The sequence below is a fragment of the Miniopterus schreibersii genome, assembly GCF_964146895.1.
Source record: "Miniopterus schreibersii genome assembly, chromosome: 2".
Lineage (NCBI taxonomy): Eukaryota > Metazoa > Chordata > Mammalia > Chiroptera > Miniopteridae > Miniopterus > Miniopterus schreibersii.
Genome location: NC_138102.1, coordinates 25,626,133 through 25,649,247, shown reverse-complemented (window position 1 = coordinate 25,649,247; position 23,115 = coordinate 25,626,133). Strand labels below are relative to the sequence as shown.

The 23,115-nt window shown below is 48.3% G+C and overlaps 1 protein-coding gene across 4 annotated transcripts in view; it reads right to left on the bottom strand.

Annotated features, from left to right (window-relative positions):
* The window catches only part of ADPRHL1 (ADP-ribosylhydrolase like 1), a 32,962-nt gene extending 10,958 nt beyond the window's left edge, over positions 1-22,004 (bottom strand). For 2 of the 4 annotated variants that reach the window (XM_081127422.1, XM_081127421.1), the window contains exons 1-7: positions 21,668-22,004; positions 16,275-16,439; positions 14,943-15,068; positions 13,018-13,158; positions 9,468-9,595; positions 8,636-8,768; positions 7,718-7,871 (exon numbers count right to left, since the gene is read on the bottom strand). In XM_081127422.1, coding sequence (XP_080983548.1) covers positions 7,718-7,871; positions 8,636-8,768; positions 9,468-9,595; positions 13,018-13,158; positions 14,943-15,068; positions 16,275-16,439; positions 21,668-21,878 — 1,058 coding nt within the window. In that variant the 5' untranslated portion in view covers positions 21,879-22,004. Of the gene's footprint in view, positions 1-6,858; positions 7,080-7,109; positions 7,872-8,635; positions 8,769-9,467; positions 9,596-13,017; positions 13,159-14,942; positions 15,069-16,274; positions 16,440-21,667 lie in introns of those variants that run through there. The other 2 variants (XM_081127423.1, XM_081127424.1) reach the window with 2 other exon arrangements.
* Between the last annotated feature and the right edge of the window lie 1,111 nt (positions 22,005-23,115).

Genomic DNA, 23,115 nt, shown 5'->3' with positions numbered 1-23,115 from the left:
GAAACCTCCTCTACTTGCTCCAGCTCCGCTCTTGCCTGCTACTTTCTCTGAATCACACAGTGAAGGTTGCATCCAGACAGTGGCTTCCACTGTTTTTAGACTCTAGTGTGAACTTCTGCCAGCGAAGCCTTCAGGACCCAAGCCTCACTTTGTGCCAACTCCTCTTTATTGCGCCAGAGCCACGCAGCCCTGCCCTCTCCCAAGTGCTCTGCTTCTTTTCTGTGACTCTACCCCCACCTTCCTTCATCTTCCTTGCTTAGGTCTCAGCATAAATGCCACCGCTCAAAGGGATCCTTGCCGACCCTCCTGGAGTAGCCCTCTTGCCCTTGGAACATTTCTTTTGCGGCACTCATCACAGTCATACTAAATTCTTGACCTAATTACTTAATATCTATCTCCACTATATTATGAAAGCTCTTCACACAGGGTTGACACACGTAGCTCAGTGCCTGGCACAGGACGGGTCCCGGGTAGCGTCTGTGGGCTGACACACCTGTGACTAAGCAATGTGCTGAGGGCCTCCCGCATCATCCTTCCCTTTTATCAACGAGCCTCCCACACTGAGTGTTACGTGCAGAGAGCCCAGCGAAACGGGGAAGGGTTACAGCAGCAGAGTCTGCCGTTCTCACGCCACGTGGGAGCCTTTGGGGTCTAGGGCCTCAGTTTCAGGAGGGGCCTGGAAGCAGCCTGGCCTGGTCCCAGGCAGGAACAAGCTTCCGGGCCTCCCTAGTCACGTTGCCGGAGACACACCCAGCTTGCAGTCATTTGCTCACTTGGCCATTTCAATCATCTTTATGACTTCACAGGTTGAGTCATTCAGATAACTGAAATAGTTACACCGACAATGAGCGTGCTTTGGGGACATTCAGATGTCTGAATAAAGGCCATGAGGATCAGCCGTGCATGAGCTCATCCGCCACTCCATGTACCTTGCCAACAGGCTTCTGAGTCCCGAGGTCTAAACAGAAAAATGAAGAGTGGAGCTGACACTAAATTCCTGCCCACCTCCTGTCCTGATAGGAGGGGAATCGGAGAGTACATGAGGCTTGTTTTGATTTTATCCGTTACTCTATCATTAGTCTGTGGTACAGCTCAGTAACCAGGCACCACCCTCCACGTGCTCCGAGCATGGTTTGATGCTGAGCATCTGTCCTGGGAAGTGCAGTGGTGCACCTTCATGGTGACAGTGACAAGTGCTTGGTTAGACTTGCCATACATATGTCCTTCTAATGATACGCTATTAGGACAAGAGCTATCCTACATCACTGTAGCTGTTCCAGCCAGCTCAGTGCTTCCACGTCACATGTATGTTTGCGAGCTTGTGTTATGAAGCTGATTGTGTTATCAAGACATTATTCAGCATCCCACTAAGCTAACAGCCACCTCAAACTCAATGTTACAGAGATGCTCCACGCTGCCTAGGAGAGCCCCAGGCACATATCACTACTGGCTTTTATCTACCAGCCCATGGGTAGAGTTTCGAAACATTCCAAAATGCTTTCATGATCACCTAAGAAAAGTTTTCCCTCCCAGAAAAGGTCAGGATGCTTTCTAAGATTTATAGGCCAAGGAACAGGAGATTAACCAGGACCATAAGGTTCTTTTTTAGGTGATCCCTGCCTTGCTAAGGTGGCCTTGCCCATGAGCCAGAGGCATATGAAGTGTATGAGATGCAGGACGATGTCTTGGGACTATGATAAGAGCGGAGACATGACACGACCTCCTTCAATAAGTCATTTGTGTTTAACAACCACCATGAACTGAACACTCCTCTTCACAGTTAGCCTGCCTTGCTCCTATGACTGTTTCTTCTCTCCTGCTGATCTCTGAGGGCCACCCTTGCTCCAGGAAAAACACGGAATTGTTTGTCGGACAGTTGTGCAGTGTATGCTCACTACATCCATGTCACAATAATCCTCTGAGCCACATCCACTATCACTACTGAGCTGGGCTCTGCTTTCCCTGCAGGGACATCCTACCCTGCTCTTCAGGCCTACAAGCTCGGCCCATCTAGCCCCCTGACCCAACCTTGTACTATGTTCCAGCTGTGCCAGCCATCAAATGTTCCCAGCTCATTTCTACCACAGGGCCTTTGCTCAAACTATTCCCTCTGTTTAGTGTAGTCTGCCCTTGGAACTTCACCTGTCCCTCCTGAGGTCACTCCCTGAGCACACAACCCATAGTGTCCCCCAGCACATCGCCTGGGGTGACTGTTGCTGGAACATTTATAACTCTCTGAGATTCAAGTGCAGTTTCCAACACATCACGTACGTTTTTGTCTGGCTGCCCTGACTAGAATGTAGTCAGGAAATTAATTTTATTCTCCACTTTCCCCTAGAGCTGTAGGCCAGGTCTGGCCAGCGCAGGCACTCAGCAAATGCTTGTTTGGAGGCTTTGGTTCACCTTACAGGTCACTGCCAGGGGTGAGGGACTGCAGGTCTGTGCGCCTCAAGCTCTGACCAGCGCTGCTCTCTGCTGCACGCAGGTATTGCTCACCCACCCGGGACCTTCTTCCAGGCCCTCTCCCCTGCCTCCATTTCCCTGGAGCTCCAGCCTCCTGAACTTTTCTATCATGTTCATGCTGTACTCATTCCCATTTCCATGCTTTGCCCATGCTGAGCCTTCTGGCCTGGAACAGCCGTACTCAGGATGAGCTCCTATTCATCCTTCACAACCTAATTCAGATACCCCTGCTCAATGGAGCCTTTTCCAGTGGTCCAGCTGTGCCAGCCACTACCCCCCAACCATTCCTACGGAGGCTCCTCAGTATCCCCCAGGGGTGACAGTGTGGACCTCTGCACCCCCAGTCACTGAATCAGAGCATGTGTGCGGGCAGGGGTAAATTTTTCCACAGGACTCTGTGGTCCCTATTTTGGGGGACCCACTTTACTCACCAAGGACCAGACATCAGCCTGGGGTGGGAAGCTGTGAACCAGTCCCTGTGGTTATTACAGCAGTGAGCTCATAAGGCCAATTCTAATGTTAACTATTAACCATAATTTGAAGCATCGTTTTCACAGTAACTATTTTTTTAGCAAAGCATGATAACAAATGTCTGTTGACTACTCCATATTTTTTATCAGTGATCAGGTAGCTCACAGTGAAAACAGTGCCAATGAATCAGTCAGAGAACCTGAACCTCTGCATTTTCCTGGAAATAAATCTGGCTAAAGAATGGTGGGTGGCCATCTGGGCTGGGGTACCCCATGGTCATGCACCTGAACCTCATGGGTCCTCTCACGCCTAATTATAGCTGCTGCCGTGTGTGTCTGTGTGTCAGTGTGTGTATTGGTGTGTATGCCTCTCTGTGTCTCTGTGTGTATCTGTGTGTGTACACCTCTCTTTGTGTGTCTGTGTGTGTGTATCTCTGTGCGTGTCGTGAGAGGGAGAGAAAATGCTAAGGCAAATGTTGCCCAGTCAGTTGGTGAAGCTGGGTGAAGGGAATATGGGAGTTCTTTGAGCTGTTTCTGTAACTTTTTGTGTGTTTGAAGTACTTGAAACACAGGATGGGACAGGAAGGAAGCAAAGCCATGGGGTGGCAAGTGTGTCCCAGGATCCTAAAAGCGCAGATAAGCCCTGGTCAGTGGTGACATTTGGGACCCGGCAGTGCACTAACACCTGTAAGCCTGGCACCAGGGGGAGGACACGGGTGCTCTGGGTTTTCCCAGGAGTGTGGGACGACATGGGGCTGACCACACCAGATGCACTTCGGACTCAGAGAAGGCCCCGTGTCCCTTGGGTCACCCTGCTTGTGTGATGTCCTTGTGGTGGAGGGTGGTGGTTGGGGTGGTTGTGAGACAGAGATGCTGCCCTTGGGCTGTGTGATGGGCTGTGAGCCCAGCAGGACCTTTTTGCCTGCAGTTTGGGCACCATCACGGTGCCTGTCGTGCCCGCCCAGGTGAAGTCATGGCCAAGTACTTGGTACCAGAGCTGCTGCTCTTTCTGTTACATGTATTTAAGCTCCCATTTACTGGCCTGTGGTCTCTGTTCACTGCCCGGGATACACAGAACCCACCAGGAGGCTCAAGGCTGCCATTTCCTTCCCAGGTCAATTTTTCCCCCTGTAATATTCTGAGGGTGCTTATACTTTATTTCTACTTGAAAACTAAGGGAAATAAACCAACATGCGAAGGATTTTAACCTGAGTAGACACAGTGCCTGCCCTGTAACTTAAAAGTCATTCCCACTTAGAGCAGCTTTGGGATGGAATTTTTAAAACCCAGATGTTTGGAGGGAACATTAATTTGGGCATTTCCAGTTCCATCAGTTGACATCTGATCAACTTTTCCAGTTCTGTCTGCTTGGGGTACTGAAGTTTCATAACTCACTGAGGGATTTCCCTGAGGGATTCAGGGCTGTGGTCAAGTCTAGCTGAATTAGGGTGGCCGACTGGAGGCTAAGGGGCAGGGGTTGGGTTGTCAGACAGGCTGGGTCTAAATTCCCACTCTCCATTCACTAATGGCTCCAACCCCCTGAATCTGTACAGAACAGGGGTATGAATAGTGCCCATCTCTGTACCTCCTACAATGAAAGTATAGATTTAGGGAAAACACACCTAGCAATGGTGGGTGGCACCAGAGAACTGGCACTAAGGCAGCTCCACATTGCACTGTGGTCACTGGACTTCCTGAGTGGGCTCTTCTGACCTTGGCAAGGGATTGAGCCCTGCATGGGTTTCCCCAGCTGTTAGAGAGGAATGAAAATACCTGCCAAACCCACCTCATACCTGGCTTCCAGGTACAAAAATGTTGAGAAAAATGATTTGAAATCTAAATGCAAAACCAGAGTTTGAGGACATGAATTAATCAAAATCAGCCTGAAATCTGAAAACTTCTGAGCAGTGCAGGGAACCTGTTCCAAGAGTGGAGCCACGGGAGCCGTGTGCCTGTCCCTGGGGACACGGGTGGCCACCGCAGCACAAACCCTTCCTAACGGCCACGATGTTTCCTAGCCATGGTCACTATCCACTCAGAGTCCCAGATTCAGACCTCATATCCCACATGCTGTGCCAGCAATGGGACTATGAATAAAGGAGGGTGGGCTATGGTAGGTCACGTCTCAGGACCCACACCTGCCTCCAGCTCATCCTTACTTGTCACCTGGGTGTAAGAGGTAGCACTACCCCCACACCTGATGTTTTACAGAGGCTGTGACTTCACATGGTGTTTAACATTAGCATTCTTGGATCTAACGTGCTATTATTGTAAGATGGGCCATTGCTTTGTCTCAGGAAAAGGAAAATAAACTCTACTAATTAAATGATCTGACACAATAAAATATACAATGCACCTCAATTTTAGAAATATTAAATGCAAAAAATGCATCCTGGAATGAAAAATCACTGTGCTATCGATTAATTTCTTTCCAGAGGAGATGGGGAAGCAGCATCTTGAAGCAAACATAAGGAGCAGTGTTTAAAAATGCCACTTAAGAAATGGAAACAACTTAAGGACAATATCAATAGGGGTCTGATTATATAAATCATGGCCCATGTGTAAATGCAATAAAAAGCAACAGTTAAAAAGACTGAGGTAGATATATGTATGGTGATACTGAAAAATATTAAAAAACCCAGTTAAGTGAAAAACGCCAAAGGAAACCATGATGAATACTATAATTCTTATCTGTGGAGAGAAATCGGGAATGTGTGTGTGTGTGTGTGTGTGTGTGTGTGTGTGTTGTACACACCAATGTAAGTGCAACACTCACAAACACCTGATTGACTGTGGAGAAGAAATTTCAGAAGGAGACATAAGGCATCATGACCTATAGCTTTCCCTGGAGCCTGGCTGAAGGTTTGGAAGAATCTTGCTTTCCACTTGCACCATTTTGGGCATTTGAATTTCTGAAGTTGTGTGCATGTATTACTTTTATAATAAAAATGAAATCAGCAAGAATCAAATTTTTAAAATCCAAGTAGGTGCAGTATTCATTACTTTTTATGGTTTTGTTTTTCAACTTTTGCACTGCCCTGTAATAAGAAAATGAAATGGGGAAATAGTTTCACTCATTTTGTGATACTTATGAATTTTTCTTTATACGTTTTAACTTATAATGAGTCTATAAATAGACTCACTCCCTGATTCTTAAGGATGGATAAAATTCTCCTAAATCGTCAATAAACGGAGAGCAAGCGACTTTCTTCTAATCCGTTTGCGCTCTGCACACCTGAGGCCTGCTTGTCTGTTGCATAGCCGTCTAAAGGGCCACTTTCAGGGAAGCTGGCAAAACGAGGTATCACTTTAAACAGTAAGCCATTGTGCTATGTACGTCTAGGAAAAGTGTCAACTTACCTTAATTGGGTTTCTTTTCCTAGAAGGTAACTCTCAGTTCATTTCTCCACACCCACTAACCCTGGTTTGGACCCTGGGAGGTGGAGGCAGTGATGTGACAGCCCTTCACCCTCTCTGTCTGTCTTTCTGCCTCTCCTGATTGAAAAGCATCAGTAGCAGCAAATGTTAGTCCAGTTATTCAGAAACCTGTTGTGAAAAACACTTGGGTGCAATATGCTTAGTAGACAATGGCCCGCAGGTTCTTTCATCAACATAGATGGAAGCTTCACACTTTCCTAAGAAATGGAAAGTGATGTACTCCAGTGATGTATTCCATGTCCTGTCCTGTTCCCACAGCCCAGGACACCAGGGTGACCAGGAAGGGGAGTAAGGGTGCCTGGGTTGGGGGGACCAGGTGGTCCCAGGAAGCCTCAATGCCTGCGAGTCTGCGAGCAAGCATCCCCGAGGACTGGCATCCCAAGGGCTCTGGGCACCACAGCTGGCTGTGCTCGGAGGTAAGCTTTCAATGAAAAGAATGTTACCATCAATAAGTCAGGCCCCAGCTAAGCCGCCAAAGCACCATGTTAAACATCAGTCACCAACGGCTGTTTTATTCACACCAGATGCTACTTCAAAAAATAGTGTCCAAGGTTATTTTTAACAAGAGCAAGTGTTCTCCTTTTCAAGATTCTCAGAGAGAGAAACATCGGCCACAGGGAGCAGCTCTGTTTCCTTATCAGCGAACCCGGGTGGAGCAGGCCTCAGGCCCTCTCTGCAATGTGGACCTGACCCACGCAAGTGTGACAGCTGCAGACCACAGAGAAGAAAGATGCGGGTGCCGGCATGAGAGCTTTATTGCCTGGTTTCCTCACTCAGTTGTCCCAAAAGTTTGGTTTTAAAGATCTAGTGTGATTAAAAACGTACGGTGGCAGGTTAACCGCAGTGCTTTTTGCTGCAGCCTGCAGGCACTGATACTGACTGTCCCGCTGATGGGGACACTCGGCAGTGACAATGTGAGTGCAGCGCGTGCTCATGAAGGACTGGCGTGGCTGGGGGGGCAGGTTGGCATGTCTCAGAGCTAGAAACTGCAATGGAAGGTTCTGCAGATGGAAGAGGCCCTTCTGAGCAGAGCCGCTGTGGTTAGTTGAAGTGAGTGAGCGAACAGCATTAGTTATGCAACAGAATAAAATACACCAATTGTCCAAGAGACTGTATGTGACCACTGTATGTGGAGATTTGAGGGTAGCAAACCCAGTGTGACCTCAATAATGCACCAAATTTGGGTCAGGATAGGAAAAATATTCTTGTCGGACAAACAATGTATTTTATAAGCATGGTCAATTAGGCGTGGATCTCAGCGAGCTGAGAGTAGGGTGAGCTGCATGTGGAATCCCCTGGGGCACCCAGAGCTGGAGTGGGCTCCCTGGCAAGGGTAATGGCTTTACTTCTCCTCTGTGGACAGGCGGTGAAGAGCTTCGCCCAGGTGCAGCAGCTCCTCCTTGTGCTCCAGATCCTGGTACAGGCTTTTGGGAACAGCATCCAGGCCGTGGAGCAGTCCGAACAGGCAGCCCGCGATGGCCCCTGTGGCCCCACTCTCACCTGGAATGGAAACACAGGTCCTCAGGGATCCCACAGGCAGAGTGGCAAGGGGCACATCACCGTGAACTTGACACTAACCAGGGCTTCCTTGCCAAGGGCCGGTCTTAGACTCTATTGGGCTGATGGCTCTACAGCAGGCACAGCCAGGGCTTTCTCAGCCTCTTGCTTTTTCCTCATGCCAAACCCCAGTTTTACTCTGGGCTGCCCCATGGGCCCTGGGTGGCTTTTGCAGTCCCCAATTAAGAGGACAGGTGTTTCCCTTCCTGCCCTCTCCCAAACACTCTGACAACACCCAATGTGTGCAGATGCCTTTGTTGTCCCTGGGGCTGGGTGCTCAGGGAGACCACCTCCCATGGGGACAGATTCTAAAGTGCAACCTCTCTGTGAGTGCAGAGTCTGCAGAGGTGATGGACGAGATGATGGTGATTGCAGACGTCAGAACTCTGCATGGCCCGCACCAGTGGACTCCGTGGACTCTTCCCCCAGCAGCCATGAGGGAGAGGAGCCCTGTGCCCCAGCAACCCCGAACACCACATTCGCTCCAAGCTCAGACCCACAGGGCCACTGAGGCAGCGCAGCAACTTGCCTGCAGCCTGTGATATCCGTGCACAAGTACGTTGGAGCCAGTGCCCTGGCCAGAGACGGACCCACATCCTTGGAGTCCCTCATGCCTGAAGCCTTGGACATCCTGACAGAATACTTTGGGACAATAAAGGGATGCTGTCCTTCTGGAAGTCCAAGGCCATTAAAGAAGAAAATCTCACCTCCGTGAAACATGGCCCGGCGGCAGAGCTCTGTCCAGTTATTCCTGGCTCCTAAGAGAGCGTCATAGGCAATCATGGGAGCATCATGGCCCCGTCGTCCCCCTCGACCTTCTGAGCTCCATTTCTTGTAGGTCTGAAGAAAGAGCCAGGGGTTAGAGGCAGGGGCCCAAAGCAGAACTGTGTCAGTGTGCGTCAGAACACGAGCTCCCCGGGTCCACCCAGTGGATTAACTGTTCATGTACTCGCTGCGCACTCCTGGAATACCACCCGTGTGTACTCGCTGTGCACTCCTGGAATACCACCCGTGTGTACTCGCTGCGCACTACTGGAATACCACCCGTGTGTACTCGCTGCACACTCATGGAATACCACCCATGTGCCAGGGGATGCCCCAGGGCTGAGGGTGGACATGAGCAAGAAAGGCTCACTTCTCATGGCTCCTACATTGCAGCCATTTGGGGACAGGCATTACGCAGATCAGCAAGCACATGACAGCGTGTCGGGTAGCCACAAAGTCTATGAGGGGAAATAGAGCTGGGCAAAGGGGCTGAGAGTGCTGTGACAGGCTGTTATGACACCACATCCGGGAAGCCACTCTGTGGTGACATTCGGTCTGAGTAAGGCAAAGGGACAACAAGGCCTTCCCTGGTCCCTCCCACATGAGCTCTCTCAGCCCATCTGTCCTGCTTAGGGCAGCCCCACTAGACATGGGTCTGGGATGGTAATCACACAGTTGGGGAGCAGGGTGGCTTTTTGGCATGGACCCCCGTGGGCAGTGGGACCCTGAAAGCTCCTGGTCCCCTGCTGCCATCTTGGGCACAACGAGGCTCACCTTGTCCCTCTCCTCTGCATCATAGTGGTCAGGAAAGGCAGCTTTACTCTCGGCATCATCACTGAGTTTTCTCTCCTCCAAGTAAAACTGCCATTTAGCTTCGAAGTAAAACCAGTGCTCCTGGTACTCTAAATGCAGAGAACAGGGTGGCAGGATGTAAGGGGCACTGCTGGGGTGTGGGAGTCCAGCATGAGTGGGGCACAGGGCTGAGGGGCTGGGCTCAGGAACGTGTGAGCAGTGAGTGGGAGAGTACAGAAGGCAGAGGGCAATGCTCTTTATCCACATGGGGACAAGGGGACAGGGGAAGAACCTGGCACCTGGCCTTGGTGGTTGCTCTGGACATTCAAATATGCTCATGTTTGTAGCAAGGAAGATGGAAATGGCAGATAAAGCAATTCTGAAATGAAACTAGCCATTGCAGTATTTTTAAGCGCATTCTTTGACAATTCTGAACTTGTATATTTTATCAATTTAAGTCTGCCTGCAAGGTAGGGAGAGAGGGTATTTTGCTATCCCTAATTACCAGCTTGACATCCAAACTCCAGAGGTATTGAATCAAATTTTCTGAGGTCATTTTGCGAAGAAGACATTGACTCAGAAATGAGCCTGGAGCAGCAGCTACACTTGCTGGTAGAGGAAAGGAGATGGGGTTCTGAGTCTTCAGAGCACCCAGGAGGTCGCAAGGGCTTCGTGGTCCCTCAACAAAGTGTGCACACTTGACCTTGTCCTCCTTGATAGCAGGCAGGACCATGGCTCCATTGGTGGCCCACAATGTCAACTGAGTAGAGTGACTAAGTGGCCAGTGAGCCGGAGGGAATCATCTGACTCAAGAGGAAACACAGATTCTGCTGTGTCTGCTTATGGTTGGGGAGCTGGGGAATGGAGTGGTGACCAGAGATGGGCTAGGTGGTCACTGGTTGCAGAGGGAAGCCGTGTTCCCCTGCCCTTCTAACCACAGGGACAGTGGGAGGTGCCTGGAGTGGGTCCTAGTAGGGCATTCCAGGCTGCCGAGGGAATCGCAGGCCCTCGGAAATGATGGCCTGACTCTGTTTTACAAAAGTAAAGGTGAGGCCCATTTAAGGTTTATTTCAGTGAAATAGCATTGAAAGGGAAAGACAGAAGCAACAAGGCAGGGACCAGAATTCACAGATCCCATTAGCCCTGCAGAGACCTGTAATTCTAACAGAGAGCTCATGCTGGGTGTGGGTGCAAACGCAGACATAGCCTCTCTTCCAAGCAAATGACCAATCAGCTTTGGAAGCAGATGTTCAAACACAAAAGCATGCAACCGATTTGCTGGTTGTCCTTACTGCGGGAGGATGCTGCCTTAGACTAAGCAGAAGGCCCTGCAAGAGTATTTCCTAGGGCTGTTCTACAGAAAAATTTCTGGACAATTTTAGGTAATGGAAAAGAAAAAAGAAGTACAAAGGGATAGTTACAAAATAGTCACAAGGATGTAAAGTGCAATGTAGGGAATATAGTTAATAATATTGTAATAACGATGTATGGTGCCAAGTAGGTACTAGACTTAAGGGGGGGAAGCCACTTCATAAATTATATAAATGTCTAACCACTATGCTGTACACCTGAAACTAATACAAAATAATATTGACTGTCAACTGTAATTGACAAATTAAACATTTTAAATATAATAAAGATAAAGTTAAAAAATGGTTTCATAAAACTCCAGATTAAACAAATTTAAAATTAAACAGAAAGATGCCTGGCCAGCATGGCTCAGTGGCTGAGCATCGACCTATGATCCAGTAGATTGTGGTTCGATTCGCGATCAGGGCACATGCCAGGTTGCAGGCTCAGTTCCCAGCAGGGGGCGTGCAGGAGGCAGCCGATCAGTGACCCTCTCATCATTGATGTTTCTAACTCTCTCCCTCTCCCTTCCTCTCTCTGAAATCAATAAAGATATATTAAAAAAAAAAAAATTAAACAGAAAGAATAAAGTCTCAAAATTATCTGACCATGACTCTCCTCCTCGTTTTTGTTCATGGAACATCTTTGACTGTTTGTTTTTCAGAAAACACTGGGGGAACCCTTTTGATCCTAGAGTTCTGGGTAAATGTTTATTAATATAATGTGAATAATGCAATGACTGTAGTTTCATACACTCATGTTATTTACTTGTCTCTTTCAGATGGGCTAAGGTGACCCTACTGGGGCGAGGGAGATGACTAACCCAATGACCACAGACCAGCCTCCCCAGGGCTGGAGAGAACCCAAGGATAACAATGACTTAAACCAGATGAAAATAAACAGTGTGGTGCTGCCACCTGTGTTCTATAATTAAGTTTATAGAGGGATGACTACTGAGGGACACGTAAGTTTGCTGTGAACGTGGAGGCTTCTCAGTTCTCACTGGAACAGGGACCTTGCGGAGTGTTTCCCAGCACTAGGTCCAGGCAGGTATAAATGCACAAGTCTCCTTAAAAAGTTGTTCTAGAAGCTTCCCACGTGGCCTTCAAGAATATAGTCCCAGTGGCTTGGAGGGTGATAGTAAAGTGATTTGTTGGTTTTGTGTTTCAAGGCTCCAGCCTCAGGCTATTCTGAAAAATCAACAATCCTGCTCCTACATTCAAATCGTTCATCTCCCAGACAAATTGGGTAATTTAGTCTAGAAATTCTCCACAATTTAAGAATATCAAAGGACACATGAAGCTGTCTGTGTTCCTCATGCAGCCCGTGACCCTCTGTGGGTCAGCTGCCTGAGGAGAACGCCATGGATTGCCTGGTCCTATGCCTGCTCTCCTTTGGGATCCCAGGGAGAAAGGGGTGCAGGCCGAGAGGAGCTCAGAAGTCCCTCCACTGCTCAGCCAAAACACCAGCATCACCGTGATCCCTTAGGACCTTTGCTGGGTTGGCTGCTTTTGGCTGGGTTGACCTCACTCATGGCCAAAAAGAGTGAAGCATTTAATGAGTCAACTGGGACAGATGGAGCTTCCTGGGACTTAACGTCATCAGTGGGCACAGACCTCTGTCTGGCCTTCTTGTGGGAGACTTAAGTCTCCTGGGTTAGGCACAGCTGTCCATTACGTCCCTGGAGCAGTGTCCGCGTCCCTCCTTCCTTTCTGAGAAATGGGCTACTTAAGGACAATTTGGAAAATTAAATCTAAGTACAGTAAGTTCTCACTTAACATCTCTAATAGGTCCTGTGACTTTAAGCGAAATGATATACAAGAAAACCAATTTTACCATAGGCTAACTGATATACACAAGAGTTAAATTCCTTATCAATGTTTTCACAAAATGACATTGAATGAAACACATAATTCAAGGACCTGCTGTATGCACCCCACTCTTCCTGGCACCTCTGTGAATCTCCTTGCACACCTGGGGCCCTCTTGAGCAGGTGTTACCCCGTGGCCAGGCAATACTCAGGCTTTCTTTGTGGGATCCGCCTGCTCACATGGACCTTACTGGGGGACAAATGGACCTTGACTTCTTTGGGAGCCAGGTCTGTCCAAATTTGCTCTGAATATGAATTGAGATAAACTCCAGGTGCCGGTGCAAGTGTGACAGGAAAGGAGGCCAGGCTCACCTGCCAAGTGCCGGATGGTCTTCTTACAATACTCTTCAGCCAGTGGGACCGCCTTCATCATGTCTCTCCCCCACTGCTCCAGGGGCTTTCCTTGTATGGCGTAAGATGCAAACAGGGCTGTGCTTAGGGCACCGAGGAAGCCTGGAGGGCAGTGGAGAGAGAGGGACAACAATGGCACCTGGGCCACACCCCTGCTCTGAGATGCTGGCTGAATGTTAACAGTCCTAGGACCATGGGCAATAGCTTCATACATTTTGACCTTTGGTTTCTTCTCTGCACAAAGAGGTACAATATTTATCTTTCAAGGGCTGTTGTGAGGACAGACGTTTCTAACACAAATGAGTGCTGGCCAGGTCTGGCTCACAGTAAAAGCCACACAAAGACTGTGCCCACTGGAGGAAGGGCACTGCAATTTCGCTGAGACACTCTTGGTGGCTCTTTGGCCACTCCTAGAGGCATCAATTAGGGATCATTTCATTCTCAAACCCAGGGTTCAGTTACTGTCCTGACCACTCGCCATCTCTCCACCTCCCACCCCCCATGGAGTGTTTCTGCTCCAGAATACAGGATAATGCACACTGTAATAAAATTACGATACTTGCTGTCAAAGGTGGTTCAAAAATTGAAAAAGAGAGTGGACTTAAAATGCACATCCTGGTGTTAATTGTGTACAGTCAAACCCTAAAACATTTTCAGTCATCATCCTAGAAATATAGAAATGACTTAGCTATTAAACATGGGGAACAACACTTCTTTAATAATGAGTGGATAAAATATTAGCCAATGTTTTAGACATTTAGACATTTAAATTCTCAACCCAGATTCTTGTACTCATCATATTGTTTCCAAATGTTCAACATTTTCATGTTTGAAGGTTTTTTTATGTTTAACTCATTTCTAATTGAATCAGTTAGTTACCAAGTGTCCGGCACTAACGCCTTTTCAACCATCCAAGATGTTGCCAACTGGTTGAATTATATGCCTTTCTGCATGAACTTTAAAGATCTAATGAACTTATTTGCGGAAGTCATGGCTTGGCCTGTCACCACCTTTGGTGAACTCATCAGCATATTTTGTCACATCTACTCATCAGACGTTACATTGCCCTCTACAGTTTGCACCCACAAAAGAGTACTCTCCAGGCAGACACAGGGTAGCCCCTAAAGGCGACCTTGAAAAGGAGAACAGTCGCCAGAGAGCAGCTGGCTGCCTCTGGACCTCTGGGTGGGTGGGGCTGGAGCATGTCACCACCATAGCCATGATTAAGGGCTGGTCACAGGTACAAGAGTTCCAAGTCATTCTTCTTTTTTAAAAATTAGGAGCTGGCTGCCTTTCTAAGTCACATCTCACATTCAGGCTCTGGGGCCACCCCACCTGCCCTCCCCCTGTGTGAGGGACATGTGGTGGGGGATCCCGGGATGAAACTGGCTCCACTGTGCATATCATGCGGTGAGCATGTGCTAAGAGGTTTTATTATTCCACCCACTTTATCACCCCCCGCCCCCAATAAGTGGGCAGGGTTCCTATTACCATAATCATCCCTGTCACAGATGAGGAAATGGAGGCACAGGTCATTAAGCAACTCGGTCTAGCTCACACAGCCAACGAGCCTTGGCCCTAGGGGCAGCTTGCAGCCCCAAAGGACTCCTGGCCACCGGGCTGACTTCTGTCTTGGCAACAAAACATAAATGCAAGCTCCTGTCCCAGATCTCAGCTTTGTTTGGATAACTGGTGCTTTTCCTACTCTCTCCAAAATCACCACAGTATCGCCAGTCCCGTTTTTAGGTTGAAAACAGAATTTAAGCAGAACTGAAGGTTTAAAAACCCAAGTCTGCCAACAAACAGTGGATGCGATCACCTAAGATTCCAGTCTGGTCCGCTAGGCCGAGAAGCACACGACAGCACCTGCTCGGGCGCCGTGTTACCTGTGGGGTGGTTGTGCGTCATCCTGCCGCACTCGATGCTGACTTCGATCAGGGTCTCCAGCCGCTCCGGCCGCCAGTACCGCATGCCGATGCACATGGCCTTGGTGGCAGCTCCAAATCCCGAACCTGCATGGAACGCGAAATGCCTCATTTTAGACTTTCGCTCTGATAATCCCACTTCTGGCAATCTGGTTTTCAAAAATAATCTAAAAAATGTATAAAAATTCATGTACTAACATGTTTATCATAGTGTAATTTAAATGAGAGAAAAATAGGCAAATCATCCAAATGCCTGACAAAGAAAAGAGATTAAATAAATTGCAACACAGCCATATGTTGGAATGTTATTTAGCCATTAAAAACAGATTTAAAAAAAATATATATTTATTGATTTCAGAGAGAGGAAAGGAGAGAGAGAGAGAGATAGAAACATCAATGATGAGAGAGTCATTGATCGAGCCCACAACCCGGGCATGTGCCCTGACCGGGAATCGAACCCCGATCGCCTGGATCCTAGGTCGACGCTCAACCGCTGAGCCACGCCTGGCCGGGCAAAAACAGAATTTTTGATGGCATGCGGGATTGCTCATAATATGCTTCTACTGGATAGTTTCTTCAAACTCACTAATCTTTTCTTCTGAAATGCCTAAACTGTTCATCTCAGCCTATGTATTTTTAAACTCAGACACTGTAGTGTTTTTCTCTAGAAAGGCAACTTAGGTCTTTTTTTATACCTCGTAGTCTCTAGCTAACTTTTTGAAAGTATAGAATATATGCTATTTTATATCTTGTCTGATAAATCTAACGTCTGTCAGGTTTCATCAGTTTTGATTTATTTTTTCTCTTTATTATTTGATTGGATGCCATCCTTCAGTATAAACCCAGAAGGGGGTAGGCCCCACCTTCAATATAAGCCCAGAGGGGGCAGGTCCAGAAGCCCTGGAGGCAGAAACTGTGGCTACCTAACTACATCACCCATAAGCACATGAAATCTTTGTGGAGACAGACACGCATGCAGGTAGTGTATGTTTCCCTTGATGTTTGGCAAAAAGAACAAAAAATTACAAACTTAAAGGGAAAGCAGTGGAAAATATTTCTTAAAATAAACCAGGGATTGGTGACAAATCTGCCAGGGAAGCTGGTATCCTCTAAATAGACGCCCATGCAGCAAGCTGGCCTTCCAGGCGGCACACTGCCCTACAAACCCTGGCGAATCCCTCTCAACTCACGCAAAACTGCAAGGCGGCCGGCTAGTGGGAAGGCAGATGGGCCAGCGCCCAGGGGCGGTTCCCTAGGGTGCGGCTTTAGTGGGAGAAGCAGGCCTTCCCTCACCCTTCTCGTTGAAAGGTGTGTGCCAGGCAAGGAGGTAGTTATCCGGCTTCAGCTGTGAGCAGCCTTCAATGGTAGCGGGGTCTGCTCGATGTTCTGGAAGCTTCTCGAGGACTTCCACGTAGCACTTCACCATCTCCCTGTACAGGTCGTCCAGGCACCAGTAGTCTGGGAGGGAAGGGGACAGCAGGGTCAGAGAGAGTGGGAGGCGCGTCTACCACGTAAACCCCAGCACAACAGTGACAACAGAAGGGACAGCAAGCATCAATTTTCCAAGTCAGTGGAAGAGAAGGACAATTTTTTTTTTTTTTTTAACATATCTTTATTGATTTCAGAGAGAGGAAAGGAGAGGGAGAGAGAGAGGTAGAAACATCAATGATGAGAGTCATTGATCGGCTGCAGCCTGCAACCTGGGCATGTGCCCTGACTGGGAATCGAACCCTGATCTCCTGGATCCTAGGTAGATGCTCAACCGCTGAGCCATGCCCGGCTGGGCGAGAAGGACAATTTTAAGGACCCATTTCACACCGCCCGGGCTACCCAGAGAAACCTGACGTGTGGACACTTTAGGTTTCACCCACATTTCAGACGTCAGAGTCTGTGGCTGTGCCTATTATTCTAGTTACACATGAGAATCTAGGAAAAACCCACGATGCTCATATGCTGCTCACAGTTCTGTCCATGTGAGGACAAGTTCGACTGAAATCTGCCTGTTCCGTGGGGTTTTAAGGACCCATGTCTAAGGCACAGGGAGCGAGTCTCTCCCATCCTCAATTCTCTTCTTCTCGCACCAATAAAGCGGCCAGTCCTTCTCAGGTGTTGTCCCAAACTGCCACTCACTGCGTGAAGGTGTTCTGGGAACAAGTGTGGCCTCAAGCCCCTAGAAGATCACAGGGCACAAGGACAGAGAGGCCGATGCCATGGACCACCTGCTGTCTGCCCAGCATGACTCCGTAAATGATCTCATGCAGTCCTCCCATGACATTGTCAGGCTCTGTTATTTTTCCAGATATGGCCCAGGGAGGTCATGGGACTTGCCCAAGACCAGGGCTGATAAATGGATTTTGATTCCAAAGCCTGAGCATTTCTGCCACTAAATTAATCCACGGTATGGTGGGTAAAGGCCACACACCCTTTAAAATTGGGGCCTAAGGTGCTTGGAGAGCAAGACTGGAATGGTGGAGGGGCTGCTATGCCAGGCGAGGCAGGCAAGTATGGGGGTGCCTGCCAAAGCAGTTCTTACAGCCCCAAACTCGTCTGTGCTAAAACTTTGTTTCAGGCATGAGGAGCCAGCTACTGTCCCTCCTCTCTTTGGGGGTGGATTCCCCGTATTTGGGGGTGGGGTGGTGGTGACTGCCTCTCCACCCTGGGCTCAGAGGAGGCAGAGGAGCACTGTTGGCATGAAAACCCACTGACCTTCCATAGCCTGACCGGAGCCTTCATTAGGCTGCCTCAGAGCCTTCATTAGGCTGCCTCAGGCCCAGCGCGGAAGGGTGAGGAAGATCATAAGTGCGCTTGGAAAACCATTCCCTGCTCAGGACAAAGCCTCGGTCCTGGCAGTGGTCATAGCAGGTGACACCCCCGTATCCTAGAGTGACCCTTTGGAGATAGGTACTGGTGAAAGAGTGGCCCTGAGTCTATCTGTGCCATTCTCCAATCTGTTAACAGCAAGGGGAGTCCCAAGAGGCCCAGCCCACGGCTTCTCTACTCGGCATCACCCCAATTCTGAGTAGGGGACAGAGAGGATGTGCGAGACCCTGGTTGCGGAGGAATGAGTCCTGCTGGTCACATGGAGGGGGGTTCCAGGGCGGCCCTGCTAGAATAAAATTAACCTCTAGCTGGAAGGTGTGAGCCACTGGGATCTGTTCAGGCTCTGTCGCCAGCACTATCAGTTACAGCCTTTCATGGTTAACTCAATCCTGGATTAACTCAATACAGCGTTAATGAGCCTGCCCTTCCAGAGTCCCCGAAAATAACTCCTTTCATTCTGGAATCACATCCTTTCTTAAGGAAAAAATAAGCCTTAAAAACAAAATGGCAACTAAAAGCCTTGTGCTGGTTTCTGGTTAGAATTTAAAGTAGAAACAGATTTTTCAAAGCTGCAGAGCCTCAGACCCTCTCTCCAGAATTTCTCTACTTTTGTGAAACACGGTTACTCAACTCATTTCTTCTCTGTCTACCCACCCAGCAGCCTAAAGGACAAACCGGCTTATAAAATCACCCGTAAGTCTCCCAACGAATCTCATGATAAAGAAAAGTCACAATACCAATATCAAGTCACTTTGTAAGAAAAATGTCAACTTTTCATAACATTGTAATCAGGGAGATATTGATGGAGAAAGAGAAATAAAGAGTTGTGTCTGGACAGGCCTCATCTGCTCATACTTGGGTCAGGCCCCATGTTACCCTGCAGGCCATGGGCATACAGGTGGCACTTGCTGCTGTCCCCAGTGGGCTAATGAACACCCCTCCCCCGTTCCTCTCCTGCAGCAACAGTGACAGGGCTACCTTGCTTGGCCACAACAGCTGGAGCTGCTGACCCTCAGATGCATAAGACATGGTAAAAAGACCGACAGTAACTATATTGCCATGAGCCACCTTCCCATGTAACTTACGCTGTCCCATTTAATCCTCACATAACCCTACGGCCAAGGTATTGTCATCCTGAAGTAAGGCTGAGAGAGAGAAAACAGTTTTTGGCTAGTAAGTGGTAGAGAACTGGGAGTGTGGTGCTCCAGAGCCCCTAAAGGGAGGCCACGCCATCCTTGGGCAACAGGTGCAGGACCACTCACACAAGGGGGCCTTTGGAAAATGGGTGTTGAGCGGGCTCTTTGCTCATAAACTGTGTATATTGGATTACCCACCTACCTTGTGGGGAATTAGGTACTTCCTTTATCTGGTGAATATCTGCTTTCGTTTAATATTGCCCTTTTCAGAGACACACCCAACAGTAGGAAGTCACACAGGCTGCACCTTACCTTACTTGTCATGCTCACTCTATAGCAGGACAGGGGTTCACCAGACCACACAGCTGCACGGTTTATGGGCTTATTATTAGCGAAACTTACTTAAATCTGCCAAGATTGTAGTTCCACTTTGTGAAAGTCTGCCTGCCTCTCTTTGGAAAACATGTTGAAAAACCACTGTTCATTGGGATCTCCGAAATATCTGCATGTCCACTAACCTCAAGTGGTCGGGACAGTGCTTAAGAACATAGGCATTGGAGCCTTGCCGGTTTGGCTCAGTGGTCAGAGTGTTGGGCTTGGGACCGAAGGGTCTCAGGTCCGATTCCGGTCAAGGGCATGTACCTCGGTTGCAGGCTGGATCTCCAGCCTCGTTTGGAGGGTGTGTGGGAGGAAACAAATTGATGTGTCTGTCTCACATCTCTCTCTCTCTCTGTCTCTCTCTCCCTTCCACTCTCTCTGAAAAGCAATGGAAAAAATATCCTCAGGTGAGGATTTAAAAAAAAGGAAAAACATAGGAGTTGGAACCAGGTTGCCTGGGTTCTAATCCCTGATCTCATGCTCACTTGGCTGTGTAGCACTGTTCCAGTTACCCAGCCTGTCCGTGTATCGGTTCCCTTATCTGTAAAACTGTAATAATAAAGTCAATCTTTGGGGTGATGTGAGGATTAGATGATGCTACATGTGAAGCTGGAACAATGCCTGGCACGTAATTAGTGCCACATCAGTTAGTTCAGAGGCCCCTTCGACAGGATACAATTTATTAAAAGAAGGAAAAAAAATGAACTGTTTGAAACTAAACGTAAATGAAATTTCAACTTAGATTTTTATGAATTGAAAAAAATATATGCTTGCTTTGGTTTTTAGAGGAGTACCATTCAAGGCAGCCCACTTCTTGAATTTTCTCCCCTGACCCATGAGCCAGAGGGTGCTGCCCTGAGTGGCAGCTACACGCTTCCCACAGCTGGTGGCTGTGGTCACGCAGAGGGAGCTCACTGTCCTCAAAAGCAATGCCCCAAACGTTCTCAATCCTCTTAAATGCATCCATTTCACGTTGAGGGTAAACCAGGGCCTATTTCTGCCACAAGGACTTGACTCCATCTAGCCTGAGAGAGCACGTTATGGTCAGAGGTGCCCAACCTGTGCCGGGTACTGTCCTAGGGGTAACCACACAGGACAGGGACACGTCGTGGATTCTGCCATTCACAGAAACTTACAAAGTGCTCGTGGAGATGAGGGCAAACACGGAGAGGACATGGGGACTGTGACCACGTGTGCACGGCATCAGTCAGTCACCAAAGAAGGAAGCAAAGTTTAAGCGTAAGGACCAGCCTCGCGCAGCTGAAACAAGAGGTGGTTTCGCATCGGCCGTGCTCTCCAGCAGGCTCCAGGGGGTGGGCTTTACTGCTTTGGGCTGCTGGAATGCTATTTAGTACTGTTGACACAAAGCCCGTGCGAGCTCCCTGAGCACAGGCAGGAACTATTTGGAATTCATTGCTGTGTAGACTCAGAAAGACACTTCACCATTTTCAACACTTGGTGACACTTTATCTTATCTTGGGTGCTTTAGCTCTGTCCCTAGCTATTTAGGAACCAGTCACAAAGTAGATGACATTCCTGTACCATGACTGCAGGACTAAACCGAGCGTGCTCACAGCAGATGCAAGGCATGGCGAGGTGAGCTCATAAGTGAGATTTCATTGACTTAACGGTCGCTCTCAGATTTTAATTTTGCAGCGATATACTAATGACACAGGTTTTTAAAGAGCAAGTAACTTGTGGGAAATTCGTGCTACATATTTATTCGTCTGTTTCTCTGAAATTATGTAAAAGTAAAAACTTATTGATCCTAAAATCAACCTGCTTGAATATTTCAAGAAACTTGGTCTCCCCATTCCCCAAATTCACCCAACTTTATAGCATTTTCTTAAGGCATATCTATGTAGAAGCAACTATCAAAGCCAAATCATATTTTGGTAACTGGCATTTTAACCCCAGTTCATTGGAATTTAGAAGTAATCCCCCCAAAATATTATCTTAATCTGCCCAAGTGTCAAAAACGGCTCATTATTTTATATTCTTTTGAAATAAATTCAGAAGAAGGTTTAAAAGTTGAAAAGTTGAGCCCTCACCCAAAACAGCCCCAGAATGACATTTAATTGAATTTAACTTCAGAGACAGAGGACTCAGTTTAGTAAACATTTTACAGACAAACAAAAGTTCACTGTTTAAGAAACTGACTCTGCAGATAAGCAGAGTAAAATAACATTGTCATACAAAAAGACTACATAAGAAACATGATCTGTGGCACGTCCGACTTGCCGAGGGACCCTGGTGTATATTAAATTGCCGCTTTTCGCAGTGGCATTGGGTGACACCATGGCCGAAAGGCCCCAGCGCGCAGGGCACTGAGGGGCAGTGGCCCAGTCCTACCTGTGGTGAGGGCCCTGGCCGTCGCCATGTGCATGATGGTGTTGTCGCTCACAGGCCATTTCTCGGGTGAAAGCACAAGGTGGTCCAGCCCCCCGAGTTTCTGCAGCTCCTCCTGGATCGTCGTGCCTGAAGCGCTGTTCTTGCGGGAGTTTCTGCAGCCGAGAGCATCCCCGACGCTCCCCAGGAGCATCGCAGCCTGAAACTTCTCCATTGCCGAGGCGGCCCCTCCGCCCTCCCCGCTGCGGAGCACGACCAGCCTTTGTTGCTTCCCGGCAGCAGCAGCCTTCAGTCCACCCCACCGACCTCCGTTCTGGCCATTGTGTCGCTGTCAAGAGCCTCCTCGAATGGCCAGGCACTACTTTTCTGTCTGCAGGTGGCACCAATGAGAAAACCCTTCTGGACCCCGCAGCTCACAGCGCCTTCTGAAGAGCCACGTGGAAGTGTCAGCTTCCTTCAGCGTCAGGACAGACAGACGCTCTCTGCAGGCTTATCCAGAATATGTAGGCAGCACCCAGGACACCCCCAGGCGCTCTCTCACAAAGCAGTGACTTGTCAGTAGTGAATCTTTGCCCAGCGTTCTCGAAGAAAGGCACACACTTCTAGAGCTTTAAGATGTAATTCACACAGCACGCAATTCACCCGTGTTCAGTGCACAGTGTGACGAGCTTGTGTAAAGGGATACTGCTGGTCACCAGAGACCAGCTTGAGAACACTTCTGTCACCCAAAGTCCGCTTTGCCCATCTGCTCCGTTCTCCCCACCGCACCCCTGGCAACCACTTATCTGCTTTCTGTCTTTATAGTTGTCTTTTCCAGAATTTTAAGTAAATGGAGTTATGCATTATGAGGTCTTTTGTGTCTGGCTTCTTTTACTTAGCATAACGTTGAGATTCATCCATCATGGTTTTATTTTTTGGGTTAGAAAATGTGTTTATGATAGAACGCTGAGAAAATGCGAAGTGTAAAGAAATAAAGCATACCCGGCTCCAGTGTGAAAGATTATTAAGTGTTCTCACAACTCAGTGTTCAACAAAGGGCTCTCCAAATGACCAGACTTCAGACTGCAGTGTGTGTGAGCAGAGGGCAGAGCCTTGCAGTGGCACCCGTGATGGTGCCATCAGCTTCATGTATTTAAACACCCCGTTGTCGATTCACAGTAAGAACGTTCAAAGATACGAAGAGGCTGGGGGGAGGTGGAATGTGTAAACCAGGAATCTGGATGAAACAAGGAGTTAGGGAAGCAGTCCATCTCACTGTCCCCAGGCCCTGGACGGTGACAGCGTCCCCACTGGGACCATGCTTCCCCCTTGTCCCTCAGGACAGGGGCCACACAGCATACCAGGTCGCACCTGGACTTAAGAAAGACATCTGCTAAAAACAGAATTTCTTTCAATAATAACGCGATGCTAGGATACATTTAAATGAACATATAGCACTGTAACAGCCCTTG